The 18,781-nt window shown below is 36.5% G+C and overlaps 1 protein-coding gene across 1 annotated transcript in view; it reads left to right on the top strand.

The window, feature by feature from the left end:
* The window catches only part of SLC6A5 (solute carrier family 6 member 5), a 63,800-nt gene that overhangs the window by 36,684 nt on the left and 8,335 nt on the right, over positions 1 to 18,781 (top strand). The window contains 3 exon segments of the mRNA XM_032212970.1: positions 3,368 to 3,480; positions 5,260 to 5,391; positions 6,560 to 6,659. Of these exon segments, the coding sequence (XP_032068861.1) occupies positions 3,368 to 3,480; positions 5,260 to 5,391; positions 6,560 to 6,659 (345 nt within the window).

Below are 18,781 nucleotides of genomic sequence, written 5' to 3'. Positions count from 1 at the left end.
CTTCCTGGCACGTAATAATAATTTATTTAATAGGTGCAAACACTGGGGAATTTACCTATTGAATATTGAAATGCTGGGCCAGTCCAAGCTGAATTACTGTACATGTAAGCATTTGCTCCTTCTATGCTTCTGTAAAATATTTCAGCAGTGACAGAAGAGTGTGTGTAAAGAGATTGCAGGAATTTCACTGAAACCTGCAATAATCCAAGGTTCAGAAACAAGTTACCCATGAATTCCAGGGGAAAACATGTATATGAGAGCCAAGGTGCACAGTGGTTAGAGTGCAGTACTGCAGGCTACTTCTGCTGCCTGCTGGCTGCCTGCAATTTGCCAGTTCAAATCTCTCTGGCACAAGATTGACTCAGACTTCTATCCTTTCGAGGTGGGTAAAATGAGGACCCAAATTGTTGGGGCCAATATAATGATTCTGTAAACCGCCTAGAGAGGGTTGTAAAAGCACTACGAAGAGGTATGTAAGTCTAAGTACTAAGAGGTATTGATATATACCTGCATGTCATCAAAGGCAAAAATTGTTCATTTTGTGAACGTATCATGTTAAATTTGCAACTCATTCCTTGAAAGGTTTACTCATAATTCTTTATTGAATACAGGTGGGTTTGACCTTTTGGCTTGCCTGATTTGCAATGAGTGAAGAGGGATTATCTTTGGCTGTGTATAAATTATATAGTTAATGTATGTATGTATGTATGTGTGAATGTGTGTATGTGTTTGTGTGAATATATGTATGTATGTATATATGTATGTGTGTGTGTGTGTGTGTGTGTATGTATATATATATATATATATATATATATATATATATATATATATATATATATATATATTCTATGAAAACACACACACACACACACACACACACACACACGCACACACACACACACACACACACACACAAATAATGTTAAAATATATTGTGGGGCTGCATTACTAGCTATCCAGGGAAGCACGAGGCCATGGGCCACTGCTTGGATATGTCTGATTTAATACAATATGTAATATTCATTTGGACAACTATTCTATCCAGATTCTTCAGTTTCTAAGAGTTGTATTTTATGTGAAGAAATGTGCAGGCCTCTTTCAGAATTTACCTATATAAATAAACCTACTTCACTTTATGAGTTATTAAACAGTACCATTAAATGCTAAATAAAACCATAAAATAGTTAATACAGCTAATGAGTAAGTTTTGGTTTCTGCTTTTCACGAAGTATGATCCCATTAAATTGAATGGTTCTTTCTTTTAAAATGACATGTGCAAGAGTGCAAAGCAGCATGTATATTTTAGTTCCTTTCCTCTTGTCTAGTTTGCTGTATTAGAAATGTTTAAAAATTGCTTTAAAATCTCTAGGATTTCAAGTAAGAGATAAAAACTCAAGAGCATTTAGGCGATTGTGAAAGTTTAGATTCAGCTTACAAAAGGGGGCTTTAGTACTGTTTAAGTGCTTCAGAATCCAGACAACTGCAAACTGTAATGATGCAAAAGTTGTATATTAATGCTTAAAACTTCAAAACAACCTGATAAGGTAGGCTTTTGATTCCAAACAGAAGCACAATAGAATTTGCTGAAGAATAAGAACTCTAGAACGGAACTACAATGTTTGCATTCATGTGATTCAGAAGTTCATAGAATTAAGGCAGACATATAGCAACCTTTTCTTAAGGCCCAACGCTCTTCTGTAGCAGAGGTGGTATACAGCAGGTTCTGACCTGTTCTGGAGAAACAGTAGTGGAAATTTTGTGTAGTTTGGAGAACCGGTAAATACCACCTCTGACTGGTCCCACCCCATCTATTCTCTGCCTCCTGAATCCCAACTGATCAGGAGGGAATGGGGATTTTGGAGTAACTTTCCCTTGAAATGGGGAGGGAATGGAAATTTTATAGTATCCTTCCCCTGCAGTGGGGTGGTAATGGAGATTTTACAGTATCCTTTCCCTGCCATGCCCACCAAGCCATGCCACGCCCACCAAGCCACGCCCACAGAACTGGTAGTAATTTTTAAAATCTCGCCACTGTTCTGTAGTATGACTATATGTGTGCTTTGAAATGCCAAATAACCAAATTTGGTGGATATTTGTATAATATGGCTGTCCCAAAAGGAAGATGCCAGTTATTCCATTACTATAAGGTACTATTTGAATTATTGCTTGAATTGTGAATTAATTTTGTAAAGGGTAATGTTTGTCTTTTCCCAAATGGGTATTGAAGCCCAGCAACTGCCCTTATCTGTATCTAGCTCTCCCTGGTCATAACCTCCAACTCTCCATGAAATTAATTTAAAGGATCCCAATCAAGAGAGATTTGCAGTTTCATTTCCTGCAATTAGGTTTTCCCACAGTATGATGAATTCTAGAAACTCATTATTTTGATCCCTTAATTTAATTTCCAAAACGTGCAAGAAGCTACTGCAAGCAGCATTTTTATCTGTAGTAGTCAAGAAAAAATCTTTAATCAGGAGATGAAAGAGCATGTTCATGAATATATAACATCCCCTAAGCCTTCTTGCCAAGAAAAACTCCCAGTTAACAGCAGGCTTTAAAGTCAGCCTCTTGCATTGCCTCACACCAGTAATAATAATAAAAAAAGTCTTCAAGCAGTATTTTATGTTTGACAAGAGTTTTCCAACATTTTTGGGAAATATATAATGGTTGTGAAATTAACTCTTGCTTTGCTAAAATAAATGGGCAGTGATGTATTACAGAGTAACTCAGGAAAGGGAAATCTGTTGCCTACCAGATGTTTTGGGTTTAAATACCCAATGCAGTAGCTTTGCCAAACTAACCATTGTTCACGTTGGTAATAAAAATATTGGGATGGCACCAGTTTCTCCAACAGATGATGCCTGGTACATAAAAGTGATGGAGGAAATTTGTGTATAGTAAATGAAACAAGTGGGAGTGCAATTAAAAAGACAAATATTTTAAAGAGAAGTTGTGTTTCTATGTTGCTGTTGGGCATCAATAAAATGAAACAGGGTGTACTCTGAAGAGTCACAAACATTTCTCGAAATGTTTCACTATATCACATTCTCTTTCAAAGTCAGGGCATATTTGTATTTAATAGATACATAGCAAACTCCCTGCTGTTCTAATAATGATCTTTGCCATCCCCTTTCTGTGAAAAGCTAGATTTTTCTGAAGATTGCTTGTGCTCAAAGTGTATGATTGGAATATTACATTCTGTGACCCTATAATGCACTATTCAATTGGAAGGTGGGAAACTGACTTCTAAATGTTGTCATCTTAAATTGAAATTGATTTTTTTTTGTCAGTTTGACCGCACAATTCAAAGGATGCTTCTTATTTAAGCTATCAATATGATTTCTGTCTATTTTATTTGGAATTCTAGGTCCTGGCATTGCATTTGTGGTATATCCTGAAGCCTTAACTAGGCTTCCACTTTCTCCATTTTGGGCTATAATCTTCTTCTTGATGCTTCTTACACTTGGATTGGACACAATGGTAGATATTTTTTTTTTAATTTGACTTCCAGTTTGTTTATTAAAAGTTCAGAATGTCAACAGTACATTGAATTAATGTAAGTGGTTGCAGGCTGGGATTCAGCACAGATTTTCTGACAAATTTAGCATACAACTGATGATGCTATACATGTTTCTTCAAAGTAAGTGACACTGAATTCATTTATACAGGATTTGAGATTATTATTATAATTGCCTTTGGTTTACAAATAACTAATGACTTGGAACACCTTGTCCCAAGAATTTCTACCCTTCCAATTAGACCAAATTGGATGGCCATGCTGCAGATCCTGTCAACCAAAGAATGTTGGCTGACAGGAATTAGAATATAAATTTATTCTGCAGCAGCCCCTCCTATCTGGAACATTCTCCCTTTGGAGATTAAAATGGCCTCAAACCTGTCAGCCTTCCATAAAGCTTTAAAGATATTGTTATGCTCCTGAGCCTAGGGCGCTACATGTGCCAAAGGCCCGCCTCCTGGATAGATAGTTAACAGGCCAGATGTTGTACTTTATATGGACTCAAATTAGAAGTTTTAATTTTTTGGCATTTTAATGGTTTGAATGTTTTAAGATTTTAATTGTATAATATATGTTTCTGAATTGCAAACCTCCTAGCCTTGCTGAGATGGGTGGCTATCGAAATCAAATAAAAAAAAATAAACTAATAGTATCTATAGACTAATTATCAATTACAGACAATTGCTAAACTGCTATATAAAAAAGGGTGTGTGTGTGTCAGAACATTAATCAGAACTGTATGGAGCATATCACTCACATGCTTCAAACCAGGGTACCTGCGAGACCACCTACTGCCACCTGTAGCCTCCCATAGTTCAGTGCGAAACCACAGAGTTGGCCTCCTCAGGGTGCCGTCGGCCAGACAGTGTCGGCTAGTGAGCCCCAGGGGGAGAGCCTTCTCTGTGGGAGCGCCTTCCCTCTGGAATGAGCTGCCCCCGGAGCTTCATATAATCCCCGACCTCCGGTCCTTCCGACGCGCCCAAAAAGTTGGCTTTCCCAGAAAGCCAGCCTGGCCTGAACAAAACAAAATAAAGTATTGATCACTGTTAATTTTAATTCGAATTTTTTTTAAAAAAATGTATTGTCAATTTTAATTGGATTTGGGATATTCCATTTAATTTTTTTAAACTTTTATATTATGTGTTTCTTTTAATTGTTGTACGCCATCCTGAGTCCTTGGGAGAAGGGCGGCATATAAATCTAATAAATCTAAATCTCAATCTCAAACAGATGGAAATCCAAATAAGGACTGAAGCAAAATGGAAGAATGGGAGGGCTTAAAATGTATTTAGATCAACTTGGTGAATGGGGAGAATAGGATGCTGTGTACCCACCTGTATTATTGTTCCAGAAAGGCTGAAGTCATAAACATAGCGAATGACAAGAGATTAAGAAGAATCAATGTGGTGAAATTGGGTAGCTAATGTTTAAGATGAAAACTGCTTCTGTAAATCATTTGAATGACACATGATTTTCTCCCCATCTTTTTTTATTTTAATTTTCGACTGTAATAAATGATCTGTACTTTATTAATAATATTTGGCTTACTTAAAATACTTAGGTTTGTCATGAATATAATTTATTCATTCCTAATTTTTAATCTGTAAAATATAAAATGGACAAAGCAGAAACATAGTGAGATAAGGGATTTCCCTTAAAATATGATGTTCAAACTAACCAGAAATCTGATGTTTTACTCACTGATTGCTACTGATTTTTTTCTTTCTTCTTTGACATTTCAGTTTGCCACTATTGAAACCATAGTGACATCTGTTTCAGATGAATTTCCGAAGTATTTACGAACCCACAAGCCACTGTTCACTCTTGGATGCTGCATTTCCTTTTTCATCATGGGTTTTCCTATGATCACTCAGGTAAACATATATTACATTATGTGCTGTTTATGTGCCAGATCCAATTAGAAAAACCAGCTCTAAGAGTAGATTAACTCCAGAGGAAGTGCAGTTTGAAGAGAAATTTCACTGATCATGAAAATGTATGACAGTTCTGAAGGCCCCGATAAGCATATACAAGTAGTTCTTGACTTACTGAGCCGAAAATTAAAGTTGCTAAGCGAGACCATTGTTAAGTGAATTTTACAATCTTCCTTGCCATAGTTGATAAGTGCAGATGTTAAGTTAGTAACACAGTAGTTAAGTGAATCTGGCTTACCCATTGATTTTACTTGTTAGAAAGCCACAAAAGTTGATCACATGACCCCAAGGGCATTGCAGCCATTATAAATATGAATCAGTTGCAAAATGCCTGAATTTTGTGAGCATGGAGATGCTGCAACAGTGTGAAAATAAGTCATTTTTTCCAATGCCGTTGTAACACACACACGCAGGGCTCATTGAAGCCTCCAGATTTCTGGTGGGTCCCTTTGGGCCATTTTTCTCCCTACCCAGCCTTCAAGGAAGCCTCTGGAAGACAAAAAACAGCTGAAAATCAAGCCCAAAAAGCAGCTGGCCAGTATGCGCATGCGCGCTGGACAGTGGTGGGTTTCAAAATTTTTTGGAACCTCTTCTTTAGGTGTGGCCTGCTTTCCAGGTCCACTGGTGGAACCTCTTCTAACCGGTTCGGTAGATTTGACGAACCGGTTCTACCGAACTGATGCGAACTGGTAGGAACCTACCTCTAGTGCTGGAGCTGACAGGACAACACCTCGCGTGCCCTCAGAAATGGCTCAGCGTGCCACCTGTAGCATACGTGCCATAGGTTTGCTCTCATGGTTCTAGTGTATATAGGAATTTCAAATAGAAAAGCTCTGCCATCATATAAAAACCTAATTTGATATTCATTTCATTTTGGCTACTCCTCCCCCCATTTTTTTTGTAAAGGCTTATCAAAAATAGACATTCTTGAAAAGGTCTATATTTATAGTTCATATTTTCATATTTGTATTTTCATAGTGAGATGTGGCTTGATAACAAAACAGCAGTAATTGTATTTTTTTTCTTACCGTAATTATTAGTTGGGTTCCTGCTGACTGCATCCCACCCAGTGGCATTTCTATTAATAACTATTTGTTTTTAATTTTAGGGTGGGATGTACATGTTGCAGCTTGTGGACACCTATGCAGCATCTTATTCTCTTGTTATAATAGCCATCTTTGAACTTGTTGGCATTTCGTACATTTATGGTAAGAAATGGATATGTTATCCTTAGGTTATGCAAATAGTTCTTACATGTGAAATTGGGATATTGATAAGTAACAGATAATTCCACAAATACAAGTTTTAAAATGTTATTCATTTAACATTTCAAAATATATGTCTAAAAGAATCTTAACCAAATATTTTTGGATATTCTATCAAGGGCAATGTTTAGTACTGTTACAATTATATTAAAACTGATTAAGTCAGTAAATAGATAGCAAGTTTATCATTAATGTGAATATGACTTAGTAAGAGATATAAAAGTAATAATGAAGCATATAATCTACACTAATTAATACAGCCCTCAAATAAGTATGTAGGCGTGCAGCAGTCAAGATTAGGGTTCTAAAATGATTACAAATTAATGTATTTCTTATGATTTTTCAAGGCCAATCCACGTGAATATTTTAACTGGAATATATGACTGAATAATGATGGCATATTTGAGCTTAATTACAAAGATGCATTCATAGAAAATACAAAATGGTAACAACAGAATTATGACCAGTAGAATAGGTAATTGCTGTCTCCAAATGGAAGAACTTGTTCCATCAATGGAAGACTTCATGATCCTGCCAATGGAGATGATATTATTGATTCCTCATCCTTCTTAGATTACCATCTCTTACAAAGAATGACCCGAGCTTTACTCACAGAAAATATTAATTATTATCCATTGGAAGAATGTTCATAACTCTTTTTTCTCTAGGATACGAATGTGTATCCTGTGGAATACATTTGTGTGTTCTTTGGAATCCCAAGAATAGCAGTGCTAAATTTGTTGGCAAATTTCTGATCTTGGCTGACATAATTTTTCTAGTAAACTATGGCTGATAGCTCAATATGCTTTTCAAGAAGAAACTTCAGCCCCCTCCTTAAAAAGCCTGCCCTTTTTGATAACATCACTATTTCCCCTCTTCCATTGTGTAATTGCAAATATTGCCTAAAAAAGTATTGCCTGTGACAATGTCGTCTATCCTGCTCTTGCAGGTACTTTAAGACAATTAAGACATTTCTTTTGGCAATTAACTTTGAATTGACCATATATCTGTCTTGGACAGCAAAGTTTCTTAATACAGACAGACATGCGTGGCAACGACTGAATCTAAGCTAAAAATCAAATTTACTTAATTTAGTCTGACTATTGTAGAACAGGCTGTTACTGACAACTCTAGCATGTTTATGACTTTAAAAGTGAAGTGTGATTTCCATATATATGATCTTTGCATAAATATCATTATTCCACTGTGATGATCCTCCCCTGTATATTTTGTTTGCCTGCTTTCCATAATGCCACAAGATGTTCTAGGTCATCCAGTACGACTAAATCTCCTTTTATAGAAAAAGCAATTTTCTATCTACCGCTTACAACAGCAACCTCTTTTCCTGAAGAGGCTGATGGTGTTTAGTAACACTGCATTGTTACCAAAGGTCAATAGGGATGTCAATAAAGAGTGTTGTTATTAATGTCCTGTTGCCATCCTTCAATGTTACGGAGATTTATAATTGGTCCGGTATGCATGTTGAGATCTGGGATTTCTAAGAGAGGCTTTTAGCTATAATTTAGAACCTGGCACATTCATGGAATTTCATTTTTATAAAAATAACTGCAGGGGTGTTGTCAAACAGACAACACCCAAACAGAACAAAGGAATATTTTGTTCACAGGTACCAGCTATTGGTCACCTGATAATTGGTGTTACCTGATAGTATATTGCCATTAAATTGGAAGATTCTAAAAGTTATTATATCTATCTTCCATGCTGATAGTTTTATTTTTACTTTTAAAAACAAGTGCTAATATGAAATATATAGCAGACTAATTTGGTTTTTTTTATCATTGATCTCAAGAGCACTTTCTTATAAATAACAAATTTTTATATTATAAATTATAAATTCTTTACTATATTGGCCCACATTTTGCCATTACAGCAGATGATGAATGAATGAGGTACTTTTCCCTAAACACAAGTGAGAAGACCTTGATTTAAATAGTCTTCTTTGTTACAATTACACAACCCAAAAATCATGATGGTTTGAAAGATTCCAGGCTTTACCAGAAGGAATGAGAAATCTGTCTAAATAAGCCTATATCACTTGTGAGAAGATTTCACTTTCTAAAAATTGCCAATACTGTAGATTAGCCCAGAAATAACTATTCACAAGACCTTTCAAAGCCAAATGATGCACATACCCTGTTTCCATGGGAACCAATGGAAGACATATGTATCTTTAGTCAAGAGAAGGATTTATAAATAAATAAGCTGCCGACACATCTCAGATTCTGAAGTTGGAAATAGTCCTACCAGGATTATATTGGGTATAGATTTGAAGTAAAGCGCTTTCCTCGTTTTCATGTAGCTTTGAAATACAGCAATATTTTGAAACACTGCTCCAGATGTTGTTTATAAAATGGGTGATTGCATGCTGCCGTATGTCTCAAGAAGGAAACATTTAAATGACAGGCAACTCTTTACATCTTCCAAATTGAATGATTGCAAATGAATTGAATACTCACTAGAAATATTGTACGACATTTCAACTTTAGGACCTCCTAACAAGATTTGTATTGCTTCTTTGTGCTATTTTATTGCAATAGAAACTCATTGCAGACTTACTTGGAAGAGGAAAGCTTTCCCATAAAGGAATATTCTTATAAGTTATGTTTCTCCTTAGAGTGGATAAAAATGGAATTATCTTCTTGCTTCTGGTACAGAATGTCAAGTAGCAATAGCAATAGCACTTAGACTTGTATACTGACTTACAGCGCTTTTCAGTCCTCTCTAAGCGATTTACAGCATCAGCATATTGCTCCCAACAATATGGGTCCTCATTTTACTGACCTCAGAAGGATGGAAGGCTGAGTCAACCTTGAGCTGGTGGGATTTGAACTACCAAACTGCTGGCAATCAGCAGTCAGCAGAAGTAGCCTGCATTTCTGCACTCTAGATACTGTGCCACCATGGCTCATAGTTGCTATTTGCTTCTCTTATCCCCAGGCATTACCCTACAATTATTGGGAATATGTTATCTATGGGAAAAGTGATTTACTTCTATGTTAAACTAATACAGCAAACCTAAAATATAGGAAAGAGTCAAATGGAAAGAGTCAAATGGTCAGGAATTTTTCTCTCTTTCACTGAGAAATGATCAAGCTCTGTGCAACACTATTGCAAAATTCGTAAAGAAATAGAGATTCAGAGTAGAAACTGAGAGATACCAGCATAATTCATTCCCCTTAAACTTTTTCTAGTTCAGTCTTTATCCTCTGACTTGTTCTCTTTTTTATTCTCCCTTTAATCTAAAGAGTATATGTTTTTTTTTGCTTTGATACCCTTTTCAAATGTTACTTTTCACTTATTCCATCTGACCCTCTCATACAGATTCAGTTAGATTAAACACTTGTAATGTCCTATTTGATCTTTCCTCTCTCTCTTTCCTTGATTATTTTTATGACTTGGAATATAAAAAGGTGCTTTAACAATCTCAACTGGTGGCAACCTCTGACTGATTGTATTGGGCTCAAAAGCTAATTAGGTTAAGAACATAAGAACATGGGTTCATCTTGCTCAGCAATCTGTTGTTATAGTGGTCAATCCATTGCCCCCTAATCTCCCAGCAGATGGTCTTCAGAGATAGTCTCATTGACATCAAGGCTAATAGCCAATAATCTCAGTGATTTCCATAAATTAATCCAACCTTTAAAAATTGGAGTTACATCTTCCATTTCTCCTCTTCAAAGGCCATGTGTAAAGACAAGTTTCATATTTAGTTAGAAAGTTTATGGACTTGGATTTTAACCCATCAATAGATGCTGTCAATATTACATGTTGAATTTCAGTTTGTCATTGTAGTCTAGTGCTTCTTTTCTTGTTCCCATTATAATATAGTTCAGTTCATCTGAGTCTCTTCCTGAGAATCTCACCCAATTTTGCTCCTAGGAAGGCAAAAGCAAAGCATTCATTCAGTTTCTTTGCAATTTTCTTAGCACACTTGATTCCTTCATTGTTCAAGACAGGGGTCCCCAACCCCTGGGCTGTGGACAGGTACTGAGTCGTGGGTCATTGGGAACTGGGCTGTGCAACTGGTTGAATGCATGAAACATCCCCTCCTCCACCACTGCCACCATGCACTGCCACCACTGTTGTCAGTCTGCACAGCAGGAATGGTTGGAGACCACTGGCTCAAGAGACCAATGGTTCCCCTGGCTGGTTTTCTGTTTCTAATATATTGAAGAATTTTTTTATTATGTGTTTTCACAGCTTTGGCAACATGCCTATTAAATTTTCTTTTTGGCTCCCTCATTGTCTCTTTGCATTTCTTTAGAGTTAATGTTGCTTCTTGTTTTCTTGATTAAGACAGGTCTTCTACTTTCAATCAATACTTTCTTGGCGCCCATAGCCTCCTTTACTATGTCAATGAACCATGCAGAACTTTTCTTGGACTTTAGGGGCATTTTCCTTATTTGTGTCTTATTGAAGTTTTAAACAACAATCAAGCTTTCTGGGGGATACCCTTTTGATATTTTTTCCCGAGTTTCACTAGTCTTCTTAATTTTGAGATGTTTATATTTCTGAAGTCTAATAGGACTGTACGGGATTTGCTAGCGAGGCTATGGCTTTTTTCAATGTTCAGCTTTATGGCATTACAGTAACTATCCCAAATTCATTCAACTACATATATTTCTCCTGAGCAGGTAGATAGGTTCAGCGTTGCCCCTTTCTTTAGGTCAGTTCCGTGACTATCTGTTCTGGCAGACAGTCATTTATAATATCTAAGAATATTTCCTTGGTCATAACTTGAATGCACATTCATCTCATATAATTACAAGACTTCCTTTTTGGGATGTCTCTCTGATATCCCTCTCCATTTCAAGAGCTAACATCTTGATAAGGGGATAATAGTACACTTCCAGTATTTACTTGTTTTAGGATCTGATATTTCTACCCAGAGTGATTCTGTTGATCTTCCACTTGGGGGATGTGAAGATCATTTGAGTCAATAGTCCCTTTCACATACAAGGCCATGCCTCTTCCATAGGGTGCTCCCTGTGTTTCCCACAGAATTTGGGAACAACCAGGAACAACTATATACCTTGTAATTTGACTACCATGTTTCAGTACTATGCCCCACTACATCTATAATGTCTTATAAGACCAGTTTACCATTATGTTTATTAATTAGGACTGTAGGAAGTTTGGGATTAAATGACTCTTCAGCTTTGGACATGGTCTCTTGACTGACCATCCAAGTCGTTGTAGTATCTAATGCAGAAAAACATGCTATATGTGGTGCCTCCCATAGTGCTTATAATCACTCAGCCATTTGCGGGTTTTCTTGTTAGATTAGTATTTGGGAGATTAAGGTTCAACCTTATTCTTAGATATATCATGGGAAATCCTGAGCAATCTCTACTTACTCTCTGTGTTGCAGAGAAAAACTAGGAGCAGACCATATCTTATGTATACTACCTTAAATTCCTTCATGAAAAACAGGATACAATACTAATTAAATATTAAAAACAGGATGGAATACTAATTAAATATTATAATAAAAATTATTAAGCATGTATTCCTTTTAAGGGTATTGAATGGTATTTTAATTGTAAACATAAGAGTTTTGGTGTCTTTGATCAAGATGTAATCTTTTCTGACGTAAAGCCCTTTGGATAATTTAGATTACATTATAATGCTATTGTAATTTCTAGCCAGTTAGAAACATGCTGCCTTGAAATTATGGAACTTGAAGTTCAACATATCTAAAGGGAAATCCTATTTAGTTCTTTAATTGCTTCTGGGAAGCTGCATATGTCAGAAAATAATACTTCTTGTTCAGGGTTGAAATCTACTTACCTTCCTTACTGGTTCACAAATGTGAGCGCGTGCGCCCATGCGCTGAGCATAAAAAATGGATGTGATGACATTCGGGCAGGTGAACAGAGCCTGCTACTAGGCACACCTGCAAAGGTAAGTAAAACAATGAGGAAGGGGAAATCCGCTGTGCCATGCAATTTAGATTACCTAGAAAACAGTAAATCCTGCTTGAAATACCAGTTCACCCAAACTGGTAGCATTTTTTTTACTACAGGTTTGGGTGAACTGGTAGCATTTCACCCCTGTTCTTGTTGATAGTCTTTTCAGTTTGGCTAATGAAAAAACTTGTACAACAATGGCTAAACAGTACATTACAATAAAATTTGTTTACAGTTTAATGGAAGGCAGTGCATTGAAACAGAAAAAGTTAAAGAAAATGCGTTTTGAGTTATTCTCCATAACCAATGAAACTTCTATGCTATTCTGGTTTTGGCCACAGAGTGGCAGAAGTACAACAAATTCTACCTGACAGAATAGGGTTATTCTTAACAGAGGTACAGATGATATCAAATGAAATGTCAGTTGTTATGATCACACGGCTCTTATTATCCCTTCATGCTCGTTGTTCTCAACAACTGATTGATTTGCTTATTTATAAAACAAAGGTTCTGGAGCAAGCCCACCTAAGGAGGGCAAGCAAAATATAAGGATAAAAATGTAGTAATTCAGTGTTGAAAAAAAAAATCAAAAGCATGTAGTAGACCACAAGCAAATTTAAACAATAATGCATATTAATGCAGAACTCACAGAACCAAGTTACATAACATCAATCTTCATTTTGTAATAGTTTTTAAGGAATTCAAAGGAATTTGAGTGAATCACCCTTAAACTGCATGTACCCATACAGTATTTTTTCCCCCTTCATCTCCATTCTAAAAGATTATATTGGTTTCTAAAATAAATATCTGCAATTTCACTTTAACTGAAGGTGAAATTGGGAAGAATGACTTTATCACAGCTTGCGGTCGCCTTTGAAACCTCTGTCGCTTCTCTGAAACATCAATCATTTTTCTCAATAATATGTAATATTTAAGTTGATAGCAGTAAGAAAAATGATAGTGAAGAAGGGTGAGATAGCAACTATTCTGATATATAGTCCAGTGTAAAGTGTTATGAATATACTGATGACACCCACACAACATTCTGCACATCACTGCTCTTGCCTTATCTCCCTAAATGTCTGTTTGCAGGCATGCAAAATGTAAATCCAAATAAGATGGAGGTTGTGATTGTAGAGGTTCTGATATGAAAGATGAGATGAAATCTACTGCATTGTCCCCAAAATGATGTAGTCTGAGAGTGCCTTTGGATCCAGGAGTAGTTTACACCAGCTCTACCTTGTAGAGCAGGGGTCGCCAACCTTTTGGATCTCAGGGACCACTAAGTTCATAATTTTAAATCCCACAGACCACTAATATGAATTTTTAAAAAAGATAATTAGTATTTAGTGCAGTATAAAAAATGCAAATAATTTTTCTTCGGGCCACCAAAATTTTCTCACGGACCACTAGTTGGTGACTGCTGTTGTAGAGGACTAATCTCAGGAAAGAGTTGTATAGGATGAAAATAATAATAGCAGTAATAGCAACAACGATAACATTGTACTTCCGTTTCGTTCTCAATCAGGGTTGAAAGTACAGGTAGTCCTCGAGTTACAACCACAACTGAGCCCAAAATTTATATTGCTAAATGAAACATTTGTTAAGTGATTTTGCCTGATTTTACCACTTTTCTTGCCAAAGCTGCTGAGTGAATCATTGCCTTTGTTAAATTAATAACGGGGTGGTTAAGTGAATCTGGATTTCCCATTGACTCTGCTTGTCAGAAGGTTGCAAAAGCTGATCACATGATCCCCGGGACACTGCAACCATCATACATATGAACCAGTAGCCAAGCATCTGAATTTTGATCACATGATCATGGGATGCTGGAAAGGTCATGTGAAAAATGGTCATAAGTCACTTCAGAGCCACTAAATGTTCGTTAAATGAACTGTTGTTAAGTCGAGGACTATCTGCAAGCTGTAACAAGATGCTATGCTTCAAAGTTTATTTTATTTTATTTTTTTACTCCTCACTCTGCTCAATTGAACAGGATTTGATTTTAGAGTGATTCTCTTTTCGGTAGCACATTAACAAAATTCCGAAGTGATATCCTCCAGACTAACCCCTTGTAAAAGCATCTCAGTTCTTGGCAAATGCCATTTACACCTTTGTTCTAATTTGTTTTGGATTTTGTCTCTTTCTCTTTTTCCTAAATACTTCTTTCAATTTGATATGCTGTATGTTTTAACTGTAGAGAATTAAGTTCTTTAACATTTAGGCAACACCTTTCTTTGAGCATTTAAAACTAATGGGCATGTTGTTATTGTATCTGGCAAGGGCTTTTATGATAGATTTCATTTCTCTTCCATTTTTAAATTAGATTTTTAAATTAGAAACGTCAGGAAGCAAGGGAAAGGAATCAGTTTTTCTTTTGAAAGATGGTTAATTCAATGTTATAATTTTTCAGAAAACATGATATCCATTTCATATGCTGTATACTATATGTATAAGGTATACCTATATACATTTTAATTTATTAAATGAAAAGCGAATGGTTGGGATGCAGAGGTCCTGTAGCAGTAGACCTAAACAATCCATAAATCAAATTAATAAATTGGATTTTAAGTTAAACTAATTTAACATACTCCATTCTCCCTCCTATTTCTTGAGAGCATAATCAAAACTAGGTTTGCCTTCATTCATAAAACTAGGTTTATTTCGGACATTATTGAGAGTTCCAAGAATGTTTGTAACTTATTTGGAATAGCCAAAGCCAAAGTAGAGAAGATTAGAATTGTTTAGGACAGGGAACCCCCAAACTTGGCAACTTTAAGGCTTGTGGACTTCTTGGAGTTTGAGTCCACAAGTCTTAAAGTTGCCAAGTTTGAAGACCTCTGGTTTAGGAAATGACCGGGCTCAGTTTGAAGTCCCTTAGCACCCGCAAGTGATCTAGTCCAGCCCCCTGAACTCCATTGATTCTTATCTACCACCAATTTGCCTTACCTATTCAGAGTCTTGAAGTGAGCTAACATGGTTTAAACCTGCACTCATTTGAACAAACTTGGTTCTTGATTCTTGGGCCTAACAAATTGTGTACTTTTGTTAACTGCTCTTTCTGTTATATACTTTTATTCAGGACCTTTGCATTCTGAATGCTTAGGACAGTATTTCTCAACCTTGGCAACTTGAAGATGTCCAGCATTCGCTGGCTGGGGAATTCTAGGAGTTGAAGTCCGGACATCTTCAAGTTGCCAAGGTTGAGAAACACTGGCTTAGGATGTTTTAACAGTACTGTTGTCCAAAAGTGAGAGATACCCTCTTCCCACCTCAAACAAGTAAACAGAAACCTCTTCACCCAATTCCATTAAAGTTCAATCTTACTCCTCCATCTCCATTAATACAATCAGATTTGTGTCTTTAGTCTCACAACTTATAATTGGTTTTATAATCAGATTGTGAAAATTGTAATAAAGAGGGAGTCATTACAATGTGAAAAACAGTCCCAACAAAAGGACTATCTGGAAATAGCTCATCAACATTTTATATTTTTTATTCATGAGTAATATGTTTAAACTGTTTCAAACTTTAAAAATTTAAGTGGTGCAGAAGGGCAATTGGTGACAAGGTAATGCAGAGAACCCCAGAAAACACCAATGCAATAATTTAAAATAAATACAATTATTAGAATATCTGTTACACGAGAAAGCAAAAGCCAGATTAAAAACAAAACAAACTGATGAACATTTCATTTACTTTAACTGATAGACAAAATTTAAATACTACATTTGGTGCTATTTATGATAATGGTGTTAAATCCCTTGTCATTAGCAGGGTTAGTTTTTATATGAGCATTAACACACTGAGCTTGGACATTTTATTTTTTAATTCATTAGAAGAAAGCGTGAATAGATGTGACTTTTGGCACAATTATAGGCCAAAAGCTATATAAACAGTAAAACTTTAATGGGCTGTTAAGAGAGACGATATCTATTGAATCTGAATATTGGTTAATATTATAAATTTACATCATTTGCATAATTACATAATGGCTGTAAATGCCCCATTTTCATTAAAATCTTGATTTAATCCACAAATTCTTTAATTAATTAACAGACAGTATCTATGAAAAATGGGCAAAATCTGAACAACAAAAAAAGTATATTATATCCAGGGTCCCCTACAGGTTTGTGAGGATTTATTGTACTCACAACAATCCAGGTTGTTAAAAAAGAGATAATGTTATGTAAGTTTTTTAGGATTTTAAAATATGACCTTTGATACCTCTCAATTTCTGATGATGCAAATATGAAAAATGTCTCAAATTGTAGTGCTGGAGAAGGCTCTTGAGAGTCTCTTGGACTGCAAGTAGCGAACAATAGTCAATCCTAAAAGATATCAACCTTGACTATTATTTGGAAGGGCAGATACTGAAGCTCAAATACTTTGGCCATCTAATGAGAAGAAAAGACTCATTGGCAAAGACTGTGATGTTGGGAAAATCTGAAGGCCCAAGGAGAAGTGGACAGCAGATTATGTGATGGTTAGATAGCATCATCAATGAAATGAACATGAATTTGGGCAATTCTGGGAAACAATGGGGACATAGGATGCTAGGGGGTCCTAGCATCCTATGATCCAATGGGACATGAAGAAACAGGCATGAACAACAAGATTCCTAAAGCATTTGGTTGTTCCATTCAGACTGTGGATATTCCAACCTTCTTCCTCTCTCCCTTCTTCCTGAGCTAGAGAAGGAAGAGGGAGGAACTTCAACATCTCAAGCCAAAATGCTGACAATACAGAGAGATTCAAAAACTTTACCAGCTCTTCATTCCTGGGAGAAGCTCACTTCTTTATGGAGAAATGAGATAATTGGGAGATGAATTAGATCTAGATCAGACAACTCTAGAAGCAGATCTATTTGCTAATACTGAGCCAACTTATCTGCTAACAGTGAGCTAACCCACGGGTGTCAAATTCACCATGTCACGTTGCCATCATGTGATGTTTCACAATGTTTTTCCCATTCGTGGAGGTGGGTGAGCGTGGCCTGCGCGTGACACATCTGACCTGCGGGCCACCAGTTTGACACCCCTGAGCTAACCTATCCACTAACAATGCATAGGTTTGATGCATTCCTGCTGCTGTAAAACAAAGGGCTCTCATTAGAATATATAGATGGTAAAAAGAGACATATTAATCTTGAATCTGCAAAAAAAGGCTTTAGTTTTATAGTTTGTTGTTGTCTTGTTTTTTTTCCATACTGATTGCTTTTTTGGTATCTATTTTATCAATAATGTCTCCTTGAATTCCTTCTTGCAAACTTTAGTTTAGGTTTTAATCTAGGAGAATCCATACAATAAGCTCATTCGGCAGCAAGCTTTTAGAATCCTTAAAAAAGGGAAATGATTATTAAACATTCTATTATTGTTGTCGTGTTACTATCGGAGAAAGGTTAGCATTTGGTACTCGGAATCTGTTTGGCTTTTGGTATGTTGTATTAAGGTCCTGAGAAGAATGTCTTAGATATAATGATTGAATGAAGAGCATCTAAAAGGGGAATCAAATTAATGGTTACTGCATTGTTGAGCAATGAGAAGTATGCATGTGTACATGCACACACCAGAGATGGTATTCAGCAGGTTCTGACCAGTTCTGGGGAACTGGTAGTGGAAATTTTGAGTAGTTCATAGAACTGGTAAATACCACCTCTGACTGGCCCCGCCTCCATCTATTCTCTGCCTCCCGAGTCGCAGCTGATTGGGAGGAAATGGGGATTTTGCAGTAACCTTCCTCTGGAGTGGGGTGGCAATGGAAATTTTACAGTATCCTTCCCCTGTGATGCCTACCAAGCCACACCCGCCAAGCCACGCCACTTCTACTAAGCCATGCCACAGAACCGGTAGTAAAATTTTTTGAATCACACCACTGGTACACACACTGACACACAAACACCTACTTACTTTTCCTTCCTTCCTTCCTTCCTTCCTTCCTTCCTTCCTCCCTCCCTCCCTCCCTCCCTCCCTCCCTCCCTTCCTTTCTCCATCCCTCTCTCTCTCCACCCCTTTCTTTCTTTCTTTCTTTCTTTCTTTCTTTCTTTCTTTCTTTCTTCCTTCCTTTACATTATACACTTTCCATCTACTATGATAGATTGCTGCTGTGGTAACAGAAGCTGGTGTATATGAAAGG

The sequence above is a fragment of the Thamnophis elegans genome, chromosome 1 (assembly GCF_009769535.1).
Source record: "Thamnophis elegans isolate rThaEle1 chromosome 1, rThaEle1.pri, whole genome shotgun sequence".
Lineage (NCBI taxonomy): Eukaryota > Metazoa > Chordata > Lepidosauria > Squamata > Colubridae > Thamnophis > Thamnophis elegans.
Note: the sequence above shows the minus strand (reverse complement) of the source record. Positions and strands in the feature narration are given on the sequence as shown.